The following is a 21,546-nucleotide window of genomic DNA, read 5'->3' as shown; positions in this document are numbered from 1 at the left end:
CAGATTACTGTCCCATGTAGCGGCAGCCGCTATTGTTCTCGCTAGAGAAACATCATCCTTTGAAGCCCGACAATGATCAATCTTCCTAACCAGCGTGTTTATAATCCACCGGCGCTCGACCACATTGTTTGGATGAGTTTGTTTGAGCATATCTCGCCTACAATAATATCCTGCATTTTGACAGAACGGGAGTGGTTTTTAAAATTCAAGATGGCGGCTGTCGTGGTAGCCATTTGGTTCGAGGTACGAAAAACCGGCCAAGTGCGAGTCAGGCTCGCGCAACGAGGGTTCCGTAGTACAGTCGTATTTTGCGACATTTTTCACGATAATTCAAAAAATATGATGCATAAAAATAAATTAAAATCTGTTTCAGAATGCACAGGTGAAGCCCTTTCATTTGATACCCAATTTGATATAGTTATCTTACTTCGAAAATTGGAAATGCAGATTTTTAGTTCACGACCACAGTTTAATTTTTTTTGTGTGATGTAACCACAAATTCACGGTTTTCAGATTTTTCTCCTAATGTCTGCCATAAGACCTACCTACCTGCCAAATTTCATGGTTCTAAGTCAACGGGAAGTACCCTGTAGGTTTCTTGACAGACCGACCGACAGACAGACAGACAACAAAATGATCCTATAAGGGTTCCGTTTTTCCTTTTGAGGTACGGAACCCTAAAAACGCAATTTTAAAATTCCTCACAGTTGACAACATCGGAGCGTTTCGACTTCTATGAAGCGATTGTGTGCATAGATTGGTGTAAATATTACCCCATTTTTCGGAAAAATTCTAAATCTACCCCAAAAATTAACAAATCGGAATACGGAGTCTTTGCAAAATCCGAGTATGAGCGATCACGTGTTTTACTTGTTGTGACTAAAATGGACCACCTCACAGATAGGGCGTTTGTGCACTCATCCGTGAAATCACGGATTTCGTAAAAATATGAATCGATAAAGTACGCATTTGTATGACGGCTACTTCGAAGAATCACGAAAACGAACCGAATACGGGTGAGAGCACAAATGCCCATAGCATGCGAACAACATGTGAAGCTGTGTTGTGGTTGTGGCGTCGCGCACCTCTAACTTTTCGGAATGATATGCCAGCCAGCTTGTCCCATCGTTCTTTCAGCCCGATACCTTTTTTTAAAAGAATATTAGCCATGTTAAGTGACTTAATATTCCCCTTTCCTGTCCAACTAAGCGTCAAACTTGTGCTAGGAGTAGGTACGACAATAGTGCAACGGGCGGGGTTTGAACCGTCGACCTTTCGGCTATCAGTCCACTCCTTTACCCGTTGTTGAGCTATTGAGGCTGAGTTTGAGCTATACGTTCATAGATCAGTCAAATAAGTAGGCGTTGATAGCAGAGTGGTTAAGACTTCGACATCCTATTCGGGGGATTTGAGGTGATCTTCGCTTGTGCTGCCGAGTGCTTCTCTTCTCAATCGTTCACTCTTGCCAGAGTAGTCGTGGCTATGAATTCTTTACTGCTGCTCGTGTGACTCCAGTGACTTCTGTTGTTGGCATTATGTGCACACAGACAGGCGTGTTTGTTGCAGAGCAGATTAAGTCCGTCCACCTGGTTGGGAACGCCCACGTGGGCGTGTGCCCTCCACTCGACCTTGTCCCAGAAAACTAGACCTGAAAACATTATGGTTATATCAAACATAATGCTTCTATCGAGCCTCGCATTGATTGTTAATGGTACTTGACTGGGTGTTCAAAGGTCATTGTTTCGCATTGTTTCTCCACCAACAACAACAATAGTACTAATAATATAAGACAATGGGTGCCCATTGTTTTGCGAAGGTATTGTGGTTAATATCAAACAGTTCGTGGCAGTATCGGCTTAATTTGCCTTTAGGGCGATCACGCACTGCATCCGATCCGAATCCGTGAAAATACGTTAGTAGACATAGAACTATTTGTATAGTGGCTTACGCACTACCTCCGACTTCCATCATCCGAGTTCTCTCCGTCATCCGTGAGAAAATCTCGGATGGGATTCCCATACGATTTGAATCCATCACGCTGTGGTCTTATTTGCATGTACTCGAAGGTTTAAAAAAAGCTATATGTGCAGAAAGGATTTTTATTCCTCCTAAACATAGCCAAGCCGGGTAACCTAGTTATCTACACAATGAACAAAAATCACAGGTAAAGTAAAAATACTCGTAAAGGTAAAAGGTCAGTTTGTCTTTCCAAAAATACTCCTTTTAGGAACTTTAAAATACTTTTTACCCTCCGACCAAAATAGAAACGGCGACGCCATTAAAAATTCTCACCCACTAACGCGCTCATGTTATCATGTATGAGAATGATAAAATATTAACGTGTGGACCCGGATTGAACTGAGGGCCATTTTACACCAATTAATCTTCTATCACCTTTATCAACCTATACAGGGTGTAACCGGAACGCTGGCAAAAACGAAGACAGATGATAGTACTGATGATTACTGATATGATACCACAAAAAACACGAAAAAAAATATAAAAAGTCCTATAATTTTGTTAAAGTTTACGATATATTGCAAATAAAATATCTGACTGAAGGCAGAAGTTCGTAAGTTGGAGTCAATGCCACGTCGTAAGCGGGGCATTGACCCCAGTTTTGCACGCTATACATGCTGGTTTGAAAAATACTAAATTACTAAAACTACATAATGAGGAAAATAGTTATTGGTTTTAGATTGAGTTTAGGTAGTATAACAATAACGCTAAGTTTTTGTTAGCGTTCTGGTTACACACTATATAGACGTCTATTGCTGGATATAGGTAGGTCTTTTTAGGGACTTCCACATGCCACGGTCTTGCGCCGTTTGCCTGAATCCACCGGCTCTCTGCGACTCGTTTGAGGTCCTATGTTTTGGAAGTTAGCGACGTAAAAATCCCTTTTTACAGGCCTTTTGCAGCGGGAAAATTTCTAATCCCATGAGAAACCAGAAATTTTACGCCGAGAAGTCGCGGGCAACCGCTAGTAGGAAAATATAAGCACGGTTGTTTTTCATACTATCTATTTAATGTGTGTGCAACATCTAGCTACTCCAAGTCCATGTGCCCACCCGAATATAATATTTTTACCGCCAAAAACATGTGCTGCTAAACTTATTAAGTAGGTACTTAGTTTTTTTTCAACCGAATATTAAATATAAAGTTTAATAAACTTTAAAGTGCAAATATTTGTTTTTCTACTAACAGTCATGCAAATAGGTATTTACATCATAAATAATGGCTTAATTAAACGGTAAACTATTCCCTACAGCCTAATCATATAATTAAAACAAAAATAGGATGGTCTCAAAACCATTTCTTAGCTGACACCTACGTTTTAGAAGGAACCTACCTTTCAAATTCCAAGTTTGTAGGCTTTTTTAGCGTTTAAACTACCGTGAGTGATTTCCATTATAAATACTATCGATGGATGGATGGATGGGTTCGAAACTAGTCGGGCTAACGTCGACTACACACGTGAGTAAGCCGGGACAGATAGTATTTGTAGGCTTTATAACAGTTCCTGAGATTTCGTGATTAGTGAGTGAGTGAGTGAGTGAGTGAGTGAGTGAGTGGTATTTCTCTTTAACCGACTTCTTATATATTTAGATTACCTCTCGGTGTTCGAAACAGTGCCACGGCAAAATCACCACGACCAGCGACGAAAACACCAGACCTCTCTTCACGGAAAAACTCGGTTACCTATTCAAAATAAGATTTATTTTTCACTAGCGACACGCCCCGGCTTCGCACGGGTAGCTTATTACATTTTTTTTTAAATAAAATATACATATTATGTATACTAATGTCTGGTATAGCAACGCTTACACGTAAATGCTCAGTACGTAAAATAGAATACAATCTGCAACCGTTATATTTCTTGATTATCCCGCCCCTTGAGCCTGTACTCAGAACCACTCGTAACCATTGGATCGTCGGAATTACTATTAGAGCAAAGTGCTTGGAAGATTTCTGTGCTAAGATAGCGAAATAAACTACTGTAATATACGAGTTGCTACAAATGCTGGGTAGCAGTGACGGACTAAGGGTGGGGCGAAAAAAGTTGTCCACCCTGGGCCCCCGTCTAGGGGGCCTTAGAGGCTTAGACCTTAAAGAGCTTGCAAGACGCTCAAGCGGCTTGAAGTCGAGCACGTAGATTTGTTTTGCTTAATCAAGCTGCTTGATGCAAGCTTGATGGGCCCGTGAAGCGGCTTGATCAAGCAAGCGGCACTTTTCTCTTGAACACTGTCCGAACGTCGCGTCAAGCTAAAATATATGAAATCGCATCACTAAGAAAGGATTTTTCGAAATTCTACCCCTAAGTGGGTTAAATGAGGGATGGAAGTTTGTATGAAAGTCCGCCATTTTTCAAGTTATTTGTATGAAAATTGGTATTTGCGTTATCGGTCAAAAATTTTTAGAAATTCAACCCCCACCTCGATTTTCTAAATTCCACCTGAGCGAAGCCGGGGCGGGTCAGCTAGTAAATAAATAAAATTAATATAAATTTATTGAAATAAATTAAAAAAGCAGCGGAATAAGGCCCCGGGCCACCTTAGTCCGCCCCTGCTGGGTAGTTATGTTTGTTTCTACAATCCGTAATGAAAGTACCAACGTAGATGGCCTCGTTGCAATGTTGGCTGCGAAGCTGTGGTCTTGTGGTCGCCCGCCTTCCAATCGGAGGTTGGGGGTTCGATCCCCGGCAGGCACCTCTAACTTTTCTGAATTGTAAAAATTCTGTGCAAAATTTCAACTCTTCATGTTTAATATTCACGAGATACAGCCCGGTGACAGACAGACGGACGGACGGACAGCGGAGTCTTATTAATAAGGTCCCGTTGCCACCCTTCAGGTACGGAACCCTAAAAACCTTTCTATTTCTATTTATTGATCTTTGTTTCTTAGTAGTTCCTTCAAGTATTTATATTAAAAGCGTCCATTTCACCCGTCTTAATCAACCGTCTTCAATTAAACAAGATTAATGGGCAGCCATCGACTAACCAATTACTCCAGTTTTAGGGTTGTTTATGGTAAATTGGCCTTCAAAGAGAAGCTAGCATCTCTCAATAGTTGTATAAAAAATTACTAATTTGTAGCGCCTTTATGAGATACCAGCTGATGCCGGATAAAAAGTAGCCAATGTCACTCTCCAGGCCTTTAACTATACCCATGCAAAAAATCAAGCCAATCGGTTGCTCCGTTACGACGTGATTGAAGGACAAACCAACATACCAACAAACAAACACGCTTTCGCATTTATAATTTGCAAATATGGGTACTGATATGGATACTGATTATGGAGAACTCTCAGATCGATATCGCCGGCGCACTACTGAGATTTGGCCTCGTTTCAGTATGAGAAGGGTTAGGCCATGGGCTACCACGCTGGATCGGCAAATTTCAGACACCTTTGAGAATATTGTGGATAACTCTCAGGCATGCAGGTTTCCTCACGATATTTTACTTCACGGTTAAAGCAAATGATATTTAATTGCACGTAACTCCTTGCTCGGGATCGAATCCTTGACCCCTTGACTAGGAGTCTGACATCTTAACCACTAGGCTATCATCACTTTTTTAAAGAAAATAATACTCTCATGAGTATTATTTTCTTAGCAAAATGTGCAACAGAATATCATACCAATCGCGATCATAATATCAATTTCCTTTGAAATACGCGAATGCAACATTTCACTCCCCAAATCTCATTTCCGATAACAGTAATCAATCCTACGCTTGTTCCTGTAGAGAGTAGCCATTAGCCAAACATTCGATAATAGCAAATCATCACAAAGATTACTAACGCAACGCAATAGCCCTGCAAATACAGGCATCAGCTACATAATCGCTAGTAATTGTATCTAACTACACAAAATTAATAATGTACCTACTGTTTGACTTTAATAATGGAGCCGCGTTGGCACCCTTGCATTAATTGTCTTCTTTTTAGGGTTCCGTACACATATTGTGTACTCATATTGTGATACTACCTATTTTTTTCTTCACAATAAATTTTCAATTGTTTTTAATGGCTGCTGCCATCCACGGGGCCCTGGGCGGTAGCCCAAAAAGCCCATTAGTAGATACGCACCTGGCTAGTGTATTAAACGGTTTGATAGCTGAGTTGCTTTAATTTAGTGTGTAGAAAACTATACCTAGTTGCGTATAAAGTAGGTACCTATGTAGTGGAACAGCGAGCGATATATTACAAGGATCATCGGCCGGAGTGGACTGTGCGATAGCGCTATAAATTATGAGCCGAGGATCATAATTTACATCCACTCACTGATGATCTTTTCACTCTGCCTGATGATCCTTGCAATGTATCGCCGCTATCTACCTCCGCACCGCACCGCACCGCATCGCACCATAGTGCAACACACCACAGCGCATCGCCCTGCACCGCACCTCATCGCACCGCACCGCACCGCACCGCAGCGCACCGCAACGCAGCGCACCGCATAAACAGTTTGATAGCTTAGTCGCTATATTTTAGTGTGTAGAAAACTATACCTTGTTGTAGATACAGTAGTATGTATTATACCTATGTAGTGGAACAGCGAGCGATATATTACAAGGATCATCAGCCAGAGTGGACTGTGCGATAGCGCTATAAATTATGAGCCGAGGATCATAATTTACATCCACTCACTGATGATCTTTTCACTCTGCCTGATGATCCTTGCAATGTATCGCCGCTATCTACTTCCGCACCACACCGCATCGCACCGCCCCGCACCGCACCTCATCGCACCGCACCGCACCGCACCGCAACGCAGCGCACCGCATACACAGTTTGATAGCTTAGTCGCTATATTTTAGTGTGTAGAAAACTATACCTTCTTGTAGCTACAGTAGAATGTGTTATACCTATGTAGTGGAACAGCGAGCGATATATTACAAGGATCATAGGGCGGAGTGGACTGTGCGATAGCGCAATAAATTATGAGCCGAGGATCATACATTACATCCACTCACTGATGATCTTTTCACTCTGCCTGATGATCCTTGCAATGTATCGCCGCTATCTACCTCCGCACCGCACCGCACCGCACCGCATCGCATCGCCCCGCACCGCATCGCACCGCACTGCACCGCACCGCAACTCAGCGCACCGCATAAACAGTTTGATAGCTTAGTCGCTATATTTTAGTGTGTAGAAAACTATACCTTGTTGTAGATACAGTCGTATGTATTATACCTATGTAGTGGAACAGCGAGCGATATATTACAAGGATCATCGGGCGGAGTGGACTGTGCGATAGCGCAATAAATTATGAGCCGAGGATCATAATTTACATCCACTCACTGATGATCTTTTCACTCTGCCTGATGATCCTTGCAATGTATCGCCGCTATCTACCTCCACACCGCACCGCACCGCACCGCATCGCATCGCCCCGCACCGCATCGCACCGCACTGCACCGCACCGCAACGCAGCGCACCGCATAAACAGTTTGATAGCTTAGTCGCTATATTTTAGTGTGTAGAAAACTATACCTTGTTGTAGATACAGTCGTATGTATTATACCTATGTAGTGGAACAGCGAGCGATATATTACAAGGATCATCGGGCGGAGTGGACTGTGCGATAGCGCAATAAATTATGAGCCGAGGATCATAATTTACATCCACTCACTGATGATCTTTTCACTCTGCCTGATGATCCTTGCAATGTATCGCCGCTATCTACCTCCGCACCGCACCGCACCGCACCGCATCGCATCGCCCCGCACCGCATCGCACCGCACTGCACCGCACCGCAACGCAGCGCACCGCATAAACAGTTTGATAGCTTAGTCGCTATATTTTAGTGTGTAGAAAACTATACCTTGTTGTAGGTACAGTAGTATGTATTATACCTATGTAGTGGAACAGCGAGCGATATATTACAAGGATCATCGGGCGGAGTGGACTGTGCGATAGCGCTATAAATTATGAGCCGAGGATCATAATTTACATCCACTCACTGATGATCTTTTCACTCTGCCTGATGATCCTTGCAATGTATCGCCGCTATCTACTTCCGCACCACACCGCATCGCACCGCCCCGCACCGCACCTCATCGCACCGCACCGCACCGCACCGCAACGCAGCGCACCGCATACACAGTTTGATAGCTTAGTCGCTATATTTTAGTGTGTAGAAAACTATACCTTGTTGTAGGTACAGTAGTATGTATTATACCTATGTAGTGGAACAGCGAGCGATATATTACAAGGATCATCGGGCGGAGTGGACTGTGCGATAGCGCTATAAATTATGAGCCGAGGATCATAATTTACATCCACTCACTGATGATCTTTTCACTCTGCCTGATGATCCTTGCAATGTATCGCCGCTATCTACCTCCGCACCGCACCGCACCGCATCGCACCATAGTGCAACACACCACAGCGCATCGCCCTGCACCGCACCTCATCGCACCGCACCGCACCGCACCGCAGCGCACCGCAACGCAGCGCACCGCATAAACAGTTTGATAGCTTAGTCGCTATATTTTAGTGTGTAGAAAACTATACCTTGTTGTAGATACAGTAGTATGTATTATACCTATGTAGTGGAACAGCGAGCGATATATTACAAGGATCATCAGCCAGAGTGGACTGTGCGATAGCGCTATAAATTATGAGCCGAGGATCATAATTTACATCCACTCACTGATGATCTTTTCACTCTGCCTGATGATCCTTGCAATGTATCGCCGCTATCTACTTCCGCACCACACCGCATCGCACCGCCCCGCACCGCACCTCATCGCACCGCACCGCACCGCACCGCAACGCAGCGCACCGCATACACAGTTTGATAGCTTAGTCGCTATATTTTAGTGTGTAGAAAACTATACCTTGTTGTAGGTACAGTAGTATGTATTATACCTATGTAGTGGAACAGCGAGCGATATATTACAAGGATCATCGGGCGGAGTGGACTGTGCGATAGCGCTATAAATTATGAGCCGAGGATCATAATTTACATCCACTCACTGATGATCTTTTCACTCTGCCTGATGATCCTTGCAATGTATCGCCGCTATCTACCTCCGCACCGCACCGCACCGCATCGCACCATAGTGCAACACACCACAGCGCATCGCCCTGCACCGCACCTCATCGCACCGCACCGCACCGCACCGCAGCGCACCGCAACGCAGCGCACCGCATAAACAGTTTGATAGCTTAGTCGCTATATTTTAGTGTGTAGAAAACTATACCTTGTTGTAGATACAGTCGTATGTATTATACCTATGTAGTGGAACAGCGAGCGATATATTACAAGGATCATCGGGCGGAGTGGACTGTGCGATAGCGCAATAAATTATGAGCCGAGGATCATAATTTACATCCACTCACTGATGATCTTTTCACTCTGCCTGATGATCCTTGCAATGTATCGCCGCTATCTACCTCCGCACCGCACCGCACCGCACCGCATCGCATCGCCCCGCACCGCATCGCACCGCACTGCACCGCACCGCAACGCAGCGCACCGCATAAACAGTTTGATAGCTTAGTCGCTATATTTTAGTGTGTAGAAAACTATACCTTGTTGTAGGTACAGTAGTATGTATTATACCTATGTAGTGGAACAGCGAGCGATATATTACAAGGATCATCGGGCGGAGTGGACTGTGCGATAGCGCTATAAATTATGAGCCGAGGATCATAATTTACATCCACTCACTGATGATCTTTTCACTCTGCCTGATGATCCTTGCAATGTATCGCCGCTATCTACTTCCGCACCACACCGCATCGCACCGCCCCGCACCGCACCTCATCGCACCGCACCGCACCGCACCGCAACGCAGCGCACCGCATACACAGTTTGATAGCTTAGTCGCTATATTTTAGTGTGTAGAAAACTATACCTTGTTGTAGGTACAGTAGTATGTATTATACCTATGTAGTGGAACAGCGAGCGATATATTACAAGGATCATCGGGCGGAGTGGACTGTGCGATAGCGCTATAAATTATGAGCCGAGGATCATAATTTACATCCACTCACTGATGATCTTTTCACTCTGCCTGATGATCCTTGCAATGTATCGCCGCTATCTACCTCCGCACCGCACCGCACCGCATCGCACCATAGTGCAACACACCACAGCGCATCGCCCTGCACCGCACCTCATCGCACCGCACCGCACCGCACCGCAGCGCACCGCAACGCAGCGCACCGCATAAACAGTTTGATAGCTTAGTCGCTATATTTTAGTGTGTAGAAAACTATACCTTGTTGTAGATACAGTAGTATGTATTATACCTATGTAGTGGAACAGCGAGCGATATATTACAAGGATCATCAGCCAGAGTGGACTGTGCGATAGCGCTATAAATTATGAGCCGAGGATCATAATTTACATCCACTCACTGATGATCTTTTCACTCTGCCTGATGATCCTTGCAATGTATCGCCGCTATCTACTTCCGCACCACACCGCATCGCACCGCCCCGCACCGCACCTCATCGCACCGCACCGCACCGCACCGCAACGCAGCGCACCGCATACACAGTTTGATAGCTTAGTCGCTATATTTTAGTGTGTAGAAAACTATACCTTCTTGTAGCTACAGTAGAATGTGTTATACCTATGTAGTGGAACAGCGAGCGATATATTACAAGGATCATAGGGCGGAGTGGACTGTGCGATAGCGCAATAAATTATGAGCCGAGGATCATACATTACATCCACTCACTGATGATCTTTTCACTCTGCCTGATGATCCTTGCAATGTATCGCCGCTATCTACCTCCGCACCGCACCGCACCGCACCGCATCGCATCGCCCCGCACCGCATCGCACCGCACTGCACCGCACCGCAACGCAGCGCACCGCATAAACAGTTTGATAGCTTAGTCGCTATATTTTAGTGTGTAGAAAACTATACCTTGTTGTAGATACAGTCGTATGTATTATACCTATGTAGTGGAACAGCGAGCGATATATTACAAGGATCATCGGGCGGAGTGGACTGTGCGATAGCGCAATAAATTATGAGCCGAGGATCATAATTTACATCCACTCACTGATGATCTTTTCACTCTGCCTGATGATCCTTGCAATGTATCGCCGCTATCTACCTCCACACCGCACCGCACCGCACCGCATCGCATCGCCCCGCACCGCATCGCACCGCACTGCACCGCACCGCAACGCAGCGCACCGCATAAACAGTTTGATAGCTTAGTCGCTATATTTAGTGTGTAGAAAACTATACCTTGTTGTAGATACAGTCGTATGTATTATACCTATGTAGTGGAACAGCGAGCGATATATTACAAGGATCATCGGGCGGAGTGGACTGTGCGATAGCGCAATAAATTATGAGCCGAGGATCATAATTTACATCCACTCACTGATGATCTTTTCACTCTGCCTGATGATCCTTGCAATGTATCGCCGCTATCTACCTCCGCACCGCACCGCACCGCACCGCATCGCATCGCCCCGCACCGCATCGCACCGCACTGCACCGCACCGCAACGCAGCGCACCGCATAAACAGTTTGATAGCTTAGTCGCTATATTTTAGTGTGTAGAAAACTATACCTTGTTGTAGGTACAGTAGTATGTATTATACCTATGTAGTGGAACAGCGAGCGATATATTACAAGGATCATCGGGCGGAGTGGACTGTGCGATAGCGCAATAAATTATGAGCCGAGGATCATAATTTACATCCACTCACTGATGATCTTTTCACTCTGCCTGATGATCCTTGCAATATATCGCCGCTATCTACCTCCGCACCGCACCGCACCGCATCGCACCACAGTGCAACACACCACAGCGCATCGCCCTGCACCGCACCTCATCGCACCGCACCGCACCGCACCGCAGCGCACCGCAACGCAGCGCACCGCAAAAACAGTTTGATAGCTTAGTCGCTATATTTTAGTGTGTAGAAAACTATACCTTGTTGTAGATACAGTAGTATGTATTATACCTATGTAGTGGAACAGCGAGCGATATATTACAAGGATCATCGGGCGGAGTGGACTGTGCGATAGCGCTATAAATTATGAGCCGAGGATCATAATTTACATCCACTCACTGATGATCTTTTCACTCTGCCTGATGATCCTTGCAATATATCGCCGCTATCTACCTCCGCACCGCACCGCACCGCATCGCACCACAGTGCAACACACCACAGCGCATCGCCCTGCACCGCACCTCATCGCACCGCACCGCACCGCACCGCAGCGCACCGCAACGCAGCGCACCGCAAAAACAGTTTGATAGCTTAGTCGCTATATTTTAGTGTGTAGAAAACTATACCTTGTTGTAGATACAGTAGTATGTATTATACCTATGTAGTGGAACAGCGAGCGATATATTACAAGGATCATCGGGCGGAGTGGACTGTGCGATAGCGCTATAAATTATGAGCCCGAGAGAACAGATCACAATGACTGAGGGTAGAGGAGAGGAGCTTGACTTTACGATATAGGTACTCGTACATGTACCTAAGTTTACATGTATGCACTAAAGTTAGGATTTTTTTTCAAAGAATATTAGCCCTTTTAATTATGACTAATATTCCCATTTCTCCTCCAATTAAGCGAAAAGCTTGTGCTAGGAGTAAGTACGACAATAGTGCTACGGGTGGGGTTTGAACCGACGACCTTTCGGACTTGAGTCCGATCCTTAACCGTTGAGCTATTGAGGCTCTTATATTTTGATATTAGATGATGCCCGCGACTTCGTCTGCGTGGATTTAGGTTTTTTAAAAATCCCGTGGGAACTCTTTAATTTTCCGGGATAAAAACCCATTCAAAGCCTATGTCCTTCCACGGGATGTAAGGTAACTCTGTACCAAATTTCATCAAAATCGGTTCAACTGTTGGGCCGTGAAAAGCTAGCAGACAGACAGACAGACAAACAGACACAGTTTCGCATTTATAATATTAGTATGGATTTAGGTCATAGTGTATTTTATTTGTAAAGAACTTCTGATTTAGAAGCAAGTAATAGCACTTATTAAATTACATTTAATACAAAAACGGGGATCGTTACAATTTGTTAATAAAATATGATCTTAACTTATATTTTAAATTAATTTTAGTTAGTTCGGTTTAAATTGTTAGTAGTTCTAGTAGATAAAAACTAGTTATTAGTAGGATTCTAGTTGTTAGTAGTTTCTAGTACATAAAAAACCGGCCAAGTGCGAGTCAGGCTCGCGCAATGAGGGTTCCGTACTACAGTCGTATTTTTTCGACATTTTGCACGATAATTCAAAAAATATGACGCATAAAAATAAATAAAAATCAGTTTTAGAATGTACAGGTGAAGACCTTTCATATGATACCCCACTTGATATAGTCACTCACTTCGAAAGTTGAAAATACTAATTATTAGTTCATGACCACAATTTAATTTTTTTTGTGTGATCTAACCCAAAATTCACGATTTTCAGATTTTTCCCCAAATGTCAGCTATAAGATCTACCTACCTGCCAAATTTCATGTTCCTAGATCAACGGGAAGTACCCTGTAGGTTTCTTGACAGACAGACAGACAGACAGACATACAACAAAGTGATCCTATAAGGGTTCCGTTATTCCTTTTGAGGTACGGAACCCTAAAAACTAGTCAACATCCGGTTGAGGAATAAAAGTTATCTTTATACCAAACATCAAAATGAGTAAATTCATTTAATCAATAGACAGACAGAATCGCTTTTGCATCTGTAATATTAGTATACCTAAGTACATTTAACAAAAGACGCGCCACCCTAGACTAAGGCTGAGAACTATAGAGCGCACTTTGACTTTGCTCAGACTTAAGATTGAGTTAAAGTGAGACAGATTTATGTGAGAGATATAGATCTGTCTCGTTTTAACTCTGTCTTAAGTCTAAGCTAAGTCAAAGTGCGCTCTATAGATCTCACCCTTAGACTACGAGTAATGTATTTAGGATCTCAGAATGCCTACCTACCTACTATTTTCTTAATATTTTGTTTCTAGGAAATTACCATTATAAGTTGATAAGGTTTTCATGAGGAAAGCGATAATTACCATATTATTTTCTCGTTGTTTAATTAGAAAAGTTTCTTTCAATCTAGAACAAAGGTCTACGCAGGTTACGAAAGTCGAAAACTTAACAAATTGGAAAAGTTTTGTTAAACCACAATATTCTTCGTAACAACAAACGAAAAATTATTATTAACTTAAGATTGAATTATAATTACTGGACAAAATGAATAGAAATTCACTCATAAAACCACATAGTTAATATAGTTTTTGAGGTATCGCAGACGACAGAAAATAGTTGATGCGCTAAAGTCGATGACTATGATGATATGATGAAGCTATATTATGTCAAAAACGGCTACATATTAGAAACTGAAACTTGTGTATAATTTCAGTTATGTCCTGTACTTGAACAACAATATATGATTAGATAAATAATGTGGCTAATTCCGTTGTACACAATCTCTAAATTAAACTAAAATGGCACGTCTAAATCTATTGCTACCCCTTTCATAACGATGCTTGCGGAAAATGATAGCACTAGATTTAGACCTGTTAATTTAGTTTAGTTTAGAGATTGTGTACAAGAGAATCGGCCCCATTGGCCCCGATTCTCTAGTCTCTCTCTAAACTAAATTTAGAGTATCTGCATCCTTTTCTTTTTACTAATGCTAAAAAAGGAACGGAACATGACTTTCACATTTTAAAGACTCGAAATTTTAGTGCACAATACAAATTTAAACAGTAGGTTCGCGAGTGCGTGCTAATAAAGAAACGAAATTATTTTATTTTTAATGGGCATCAATATTTTTAACATAACTTCGCAATACTGTTAATAGATGGTATGGTTAATATTATTGTGGTGAAGCATCATTGCAAAATTCAACCATCTTCAATAATAATCTTTAGCTCTTTTTGCGTCTAATGTTAAAAGATGGGAGTTATGGGATACCGCGTGGTGTTAGTGCGGGCCCGCGGGGCGAACTACCTACTAAGTAGTATTACTTAATAATGATATAGGTAGCATATTTTCAAAACATTTGGTATTTTTACCAACTCTTCCTAAAACCCCAATCTCTTATGTCTCTACTCACTATAATGTAGGTAGGTAGCAGTGGCGAAGGGTGAAAATCTGAAAAAGGGAAGCCGGAAAGGTACCTACCTACCTACTTACCTAAAAGAATATCAGTACCCGTAGTACAAGATTTTACGTCTCACCAAATCAAACCAAATTCGAGAGTCGAAATACTTCCGCGTTACGCGGAGATTTTACGTCTCACCAAATCAAACCAAATTCGAGAGTCGAAATACTTCCGCGTTACGCGGAGATTTTACGTCTCACCAAATCAAACCAAATTCGAGAGTCGAAATACTTCCGCGTTACGCGGAAGTATTTCGACTCTCGAATTTGGTTTGGTTTGGTGAGACGTAAAATCTTGTACTACGGGTACAGCTGTTCCCCATCGATTAAAGACGCTTTTTGTTTTCACAACTCGATTTAGAAAAATTAGGTAGGTACTATCGTTACGTAACAGGAAATCTGTTAAACAACAATCTATGTGAATTAAGGTAATTTCTGATGTTGACTTACCAAACTGCATCTAAATTACCGCGAACTTACACAAAAACAAATAATAATCAATAAAAATCAATATCAAATCACCCTTCAAAATACAAAATACTCAAAATAGTAGCATGTACCAGTTAAAATAATACTTTTAATATAATTTTTAATTTGGACGTATAATACGGTAACTCGGATTCTAGCGGCTTAACTACGTCAAATTTGTCTGACCTGTCAGAGTTCCAAATTCGTATTCGCTACTGGGCCAGATTAAATTGGTGCACTCCAACCGTAGAGCGAGACAGACCTAGTTCGCTCCTTTCGCTTTCGCTAGGGAAATGAAAGAGATAATTATACTAAGCAAAAATCTAACTAGGGAATCCGATATTTTACGGCTTGTATGGTGTAGGACTGTTCACTGTAGTTGTATGTTACTTACCCACATTAGCTGTTATGCTTTTAACTTAAATTAGTAATAACAAAAAAAATAGCATTTGTGACGATCGAACCTTTGTATTTACGAACGTATTACCGAATTTATGTGAATAGTACCTACTTACGCTATATTATGCCAATTCTTAAAGGGAAGCCGATAGGAATCGTGTTATATTGACTCTTCGCCGCTGGTAGGTAGGTACCTATATTATTCACTTTGGAAATAACAAATACGAACGATTCGGAATCATGATTTCCGGACTGCATTGCATCCCCACAGAGGGCCGATATTAAACATTCAAAGCAGTTTTAGAGGCTTTTAGAGGCCAACCCGTATTCGTAGGCTTTAGGCTTTACCAATCACGTCGGGGTCAGCAGGAAATTAATCCGCGTGTTCCGTTGCCAAACCTGTCGGGTGCGTTTGGATAGGATTCAAGTATGGCTGCATAACTATCACGATAAAGTAGCTTAACTACTACAAGGATCCAAACCAAAATACCCTCAATTGTCATAGCCGTAAATATGAGAGTTGAGTGTATAAAGGAATCAAAGGATTGTAATGTGGTGGCAAAGGAGCGTGCAATTATTGAATCTAGCGTACCTACAATTAGCATTTATCAATGGCTATGCTGCTGAAGCTGTGAAAGCCTTGTGGTTAGCACGTCTGCTTTCTAATCGGAGGTCGGGGGTTCGATCCCGGGCACGCACATCTAACTTTTCGGAGTAATTACTATATGCGTTTTAAGTAATTAAATATTCTTGTACTGTGACTTGCTTTAACGGTGAAGGAAAACATCGTGAGGAAAACTGCATGCCTGAGAGTTCTCCATAATGATCTCAAAGGCGTGTGAAGTCTACCAATCCGCACATGGCCAGCGTGGTAGACTATGGCCAAAACCCTTTTCAGTCTGAGAGGAGATAGTGTACCTAATGTATCTGAATAAACCTGTATCTGAATAAATAAATAAAAAAGTGAGCCGGCGCGGTTGGGTTGATCATGATGATGATGATGATGATGATAACTCATCTACGTCTGTGACTCTACCACCGATTCGGAATACATAATATGTAATTATGTACTGATAAGAGCCAGCAAGAATCTCCAGCAGGTACTTTTTTTAGGGTTCCGTACCTTAAAAGGAAAAAGGAAACCTTATAGGATCACTTTGTTGTCTGTCTGTCTGTCAAGAAACCTACACCTACTTCCCGTTGACCTAGAATCATGAAATTTGGTAGGTAGGTCTTATAGCTGACATTCGGGGAAAAATCTGAAAACCGTGAATTTGTGGTTACATCACACAAAAAAATCAAATTGTGGTCATGAACTAATAATTAGTATTTCAATTCTAAGATAACTATATCAAGTGGGGTATCATATGAAAGGTCTTCACTTGTGCATTCTAAAACAGATTTTTATATATTTTTATGTATCATAGTTTCTGAATTATCGTGCAAAATGTCGAAAAAATACGACTATAGTACGGAACCCTCGTTGAGCGAGCCTGACTCGCACTTGGCCGGGTTTTTTAGGGTTCCGTACCATAAAAGGAAAAAGGAAACCTTATAGGATCACTTCGTTGTCTGACTGTCGTGTCTGTCTAGAAACCTGGGTACTTCCCATTGACCTAGATTCGTGAAATATGGCAGGTAGGTAGGTCTTGAAAATAATTAAAAAAAAAATCATGATTTTCATGATGATCATGAATTATTATAATAAACTACCGCTATGCAAAAAATACCTAATATTATTGAAGCTTAGTAGGTAACCTACATTCGAAGCACTAATAAACTATTAGTTGAAATTAATTGAGTTGATCCTAATATAATCAAGCCTGTCATGTGAATTGATTCGAATGCTAATCGGATTAATAAATAATGTTCATGGTGTAACTATAATTCAATTAAACTTAGTTAGGTACCTACTAAGTATACTATCTAGGTATCAATTCCATACGATACCAGATTAATAATGGGCTTTAGGTAGGTTTTAGCCCTGATTGTGTAGAAAAAAAATATGCCAAGTTACAAAACTTCTAGCTTAACTACCTACCTAGTTAACCAACCTACAAATTCAAATAATTTTATTTCATTTGGACAACTAATTGTGCCACATATTATGCCACACGACTAGGTAGGTACTTCACAGGTTCAGAAAGCACATTCCACTGTGAAGAGCCGGTAATTATTAAAATATTAATTTGTATTTTGCTTAAAATAAATAAAATATTAATTATTTTCATGGAAGATAAAATACTAATCTAAGTTAAGTTTATTTTGTCTTAGTTTTTTAGCGAGTTATTCATGTAAATTAAGTCGTGTATAATTATTACTAGCTGATCCCCGCGGCTTCGCCCGCGTAGATTTAGGTTTTTAAAGATCCCGTATAGCCTATGTCACTCAGGAATAATGTAGCTTTCTACTGGTGAAAGAATTTTTAAAATCGGTTCAGTAGTTCTAAAGATTACCCCCTACAAACAAACTTAACGACATTACCTCTTTATATATAATACAACGGGCCGTGCAGCAGAAATCGTAATATTTTAATTTCGCCATAACTTCAAAACCAAACGTCCAATTTTAATCATTCAAAGACCAAATAAATTATCTCCATAAACTGTTCTTAGTGATGAAATCATTTATTTTGATAAGGATTAATAGCATGAGTAAAATAAACGCGTTTAAATGTAGTCCAAAAAAAATTCAAGATTTTTAAATAAAAAAATGGTTGCTGTGCCTCACTCGACATAGATGGGTAGGTATAGCGTGTCGCGGACTTTTTTGTAGATATTTATAAGATCTACAATTAATTAGAACATTTTATGGTTCTATCTTTTATAGTTTAGGCAGCGTACGCAAAATAAGTAACTTTTCTGGTTGATTTTTTACACCTTGTGTCCGAAAAACCCAAATATCTTACGGAACCCTATTTTTTTCCAAAATAAAATATATCCTATGTTACTCGTGGATAATGTAGCTTTCGAATGGTGAAAGAATTTTTAAAATCGGTCCAGTAGTTTTTGAGCCTATTCAGTACAAACAAACAAACAAACAAACAAACAAACAAAGTTTTCCTCTTTATAATATTAGTGTAGATTATGATGAAAAGTTTATACCGACATCTCTTGAAAAATTTACACAATATTTTACAGGGAAAAGTTAAGGAACAAGAGAGATAGAAAGGGTAACTTTAATTTCTTGACATGGTTTGATAGGATTTCACTAGATGGCGCTGTCGTACAATTTTATTTATAATAGGTACTATTATTTTTAACATATAATATTATTTATAAAAAAGATCTAATAGAAATTGTAATATTAGTATCAAAAGTTTTAAAAATGGATATTTTTTCATATTTCAATTTTAGATAAATGTTTCCATAATGATATTTCCCTCTATGACAAGTTATTGGAACTGTTTAGTTGCAGGAATTAGTTTAGCTTCTTGCTGTTTTGCTAGTTCGTGATGTTTTCGCTAGATGGCACATCGAAAAATATAAACAAACCACTCCATTAAACTATTCACTAGGTAGGTACCTACCTACTTCACGATACTAATATTATTATTATTCGGCTAATTTAAAGCATTATTATAATATTATTATTTGCCAAAAGCTATCTATCATAGAGAGAGAGAGAGAGAGAGAGAGAGAGAGAGAGCCAGCGCGTGCAGGACCTTCGTTCGCGTTTATAAAACTGAAAATTTCCCTGCGTAGGTATATTGTCCCCAACACGGAGGAACGATCAGTAACAGCTATGAACTTTGGGCCATGGTGGCTTTGGGAGATATCAGATATCAGGTAGGTATCTTTATACCTAACTGATATCTGATAATATTATGTCACGTATAAAATTTACTTAAGTACCTACGTCAAAGTATAAAATGTCATTTTTTTATTCTTCGGAATAGTATTAGAAATCACGTCATGCATCGCCAGACACTTAGTAGATATCGTGGCAACCATCTGCCATACACCCTTAAACTTTTAAACTTGAAGGGCGTCTGACAGTGGGTTCTCTGCTCCCTCCTGTGTTGGGGATAATACTACGCAGAAAAACTTTCAGCTTTTATAAAACAACAAAGGTCTGGCATGCGCTGGCTCTTAGTACATTAGTTTAATAAAACGAGCGACGATTAGCCGTCCGCTGCGCCAGATCCTTCTTTCCACGCACGTGCAAACTGTGGAACCAACTCCCATCAGCGGTGTTCCCATTGGATTATAACATGGGGTTGTTCAAGGGGCGGACCAACAAATTCCTAAAAGGCCGGCAACGCATCGGCGGTTCCTCTGGTGCTGCAAATGTTCATGGGCGGCGGTAATCACATAACATCAGGTGACCCGCCTGCTCGTTTGCTCGCTATCTCTATTTAAAAAAAAAAGATTGCAATATACTAAACGGCAGACGTCAGTTGTCACACTAAAAGGTGCTATCTAACATCATAGAATTACCGTTGCTAATCAAAGTGGGTACAGGCCTGTACGCGTTATTTGCAGTGTTCACATTCACACGGCAGTGAAGACTGACGTCGTTCATTCTTCAATTTGCCGTCATATTTATTGTGACGGCAGATTGAAGAATGAACGACTTTCGTTGCGTTTTAGGTACAGTCCGTTCACTATAACTTTTACCCTGCCGTCATGCTGGCACCATTGCTTTGTTTGCTTTATTCCTTAGAGCTTAGGGTTTATTATTGTGTGATTTGCAATGGTGCCAATATCAGGGGAAAAGTTATAGTGAACGGACTGTAAGTAGACAAGTGGCACCAAACAAAAGCACATGAGTAGAAAGTAATCAAGCTTCCTAATGTGTACCTAATCACTAACCATGTTCCTTCCCTTCCTTAACAACTCCCAATCGACAATCAGATCTAATTTTATTCATTAGGAACTTTTAATTTATTCCCCAAGAGGGACGTTTTATTGCGAATTGTTTCCGTTCGCGGAATGCTGGAAGCGTGAGACGAATTTCCGCCAGAAATTTGGACAAAATAATACAATTAAGTAGGTACACAAAAATATTTTTTTTACTAGCTGATGCCCGCGACTTCGTCCACGTGGATTTATATTTTTCAAAATCCCGCGGGAACTCTTTGATTTTCCGGGATAGAAAGTAGGCTATGTGTTATTTCATTGTATAATCTATCTCCATTCCAAATTTCATCCAAATCCGTTCAGCCGTTTTTGCGTGATTGAGTAACAAACATCCAAACATCCATACTTTTACATTTATAATATTATTAGGATTGAAAACTAGCTTATGCCCGCGATTTCGTCCTCGTGGACAACACCAATTTCAAACCCCTATTTTACCCCCTTAGGGATTGGAATTTTATAAATCCTTTCTTAGCGGATGTCTACCTTATAAAAATTATCTGCATAGGTACCAAACAGCCCGATCCATCTAGTAATTTGAGCTGTGTGTTATAGACCAGCTAGTCAGTCAGATAATAATCAGCTTTCAGCCCGCACACCGCACACCCGTACAGCCCCCGCGCTAATCCGGTGCGGGCGAGCGCGGGTGACGTGCGGGTGTGTGCAGCGTTACCTTCCCAATTGCCATCTCAAC

General features: G+C 41.3%; 2 protein-coding genes across 2 annotated transcripts; both read right to left on the bottom strand.

Annotated features, from left to right (window-relative positions):
• Positions 1-1,448: 1,448 nt before the first annotated feature.
• LOC138402487 (glutamine-rich protein 2-like) lies at positions 1,449-9,457 on the bottom strand. The gene is made up of 10 exons (XM_069499189.1): positions 9,356-9,457; positions 8,741-8,814; positions 8,352-8,488; positions 8,029-8,122; positions 7,697-7,782; positions 7,377-7,440; positions 7,035-7,105; positions 6,718-6,773; positions 6,341-6,485; positions 1,449-1,648 (listed from the first exon to the last, which is right to left on the bottom strand). Exons 1-10 carry the CDS (start codon positions 9,455-9,457, stop codon positions 1,449-1,451), a joined length of 1,029 nt encoding a protein of 342 aa, XP_069355290.1.
• A 601-nt stretch (positions 9,458-10,058) lies between these two features.
• Positions 10,059-20,862, bottom strand: LOC138402486 (keratin-associated protein 10-1-like). The gene is made up of 7 exons (XM_069499188.1): positions 20,805-20,862; positions 12,120-12,261; positions 11,754-11,873; positions 11,420-11,507; positions 11,096-11,191; positions 10,766-10,860; positions 10,059-10,188 (listed from the first exon to the last, which is right to left on the bottom strand). Exons 1-7 carry the CDS (start codon positions 20,860-20,862, stop codon positions 10,059-10,061), a joined length of 729 nt encoding a protein of 242 aa, XP_069355289.1.
• Between the last annotated feature and the right edge of the window lie 684 nt (positions 20,863-21,546).

This window comes from Maniola hyperantus, chromosome 6, assembly GCF_902806685.2.
Source record: "Maniola hyperantus chromosome 6, iAphHyp1.2, whole genome shotgun sequence".
Classification (NCBI taxonomy): Eukaryota; Metazoa; Arthropoda; class Insecta; order Lepidoptera; family Nymphalidae; genus Maniola; species Maniola hyperantus.
Note: the sequence above shows the minus strand (reverse complement) of the source record. Positions and strands in the feature narration are given on the sequence as shown.

Coding starts and splice junctions, on each gene's coding strand:
- LOC138402487 (XM_069499189.1), bottom strand. CDS start 9,457: ATGCGGTGCGGGGCGATGCGATGCGGTGCGGTGCGGTGCGGTGCGGAG. Junction 8,489..8,740: donor ATGAGGTGCGGTGCGGGGCG/GTGCGATGCGGT, acceptor ATAGCGACTAAG/CTATCAAACTGTTTATGCGG. Junction 6,774..7,034: donor TGCGGTGCGGTGCGGTGCGG/AGGTAGATAGCG, acceptor GGTGCGCTGCGT/TGCGGTGCGGTGCGGTGCGG.
- LOC138402486 (XM_069499188.1), bottom strand. CDS start 20,862: ATGAATAAAATTAGATCTGATTGTCGATTGGGAGTTGTTAAGGAAGGG. Junction 11,508..11,753: donor ATGCGGTGCGGTGCGGTGCG/GAGGTAGATAGC, acceptor ATCAAACTGTTT/ATGCGGTGCGCTGCGTTGCG. Junction 10,189..10,765: donor TGCGGTGCGGTGCGGTGCGG/TGCGGAGGTAGA, acceptor TCAAACTGTTTA/TGCGGTGCGCTGCGTTGCGG.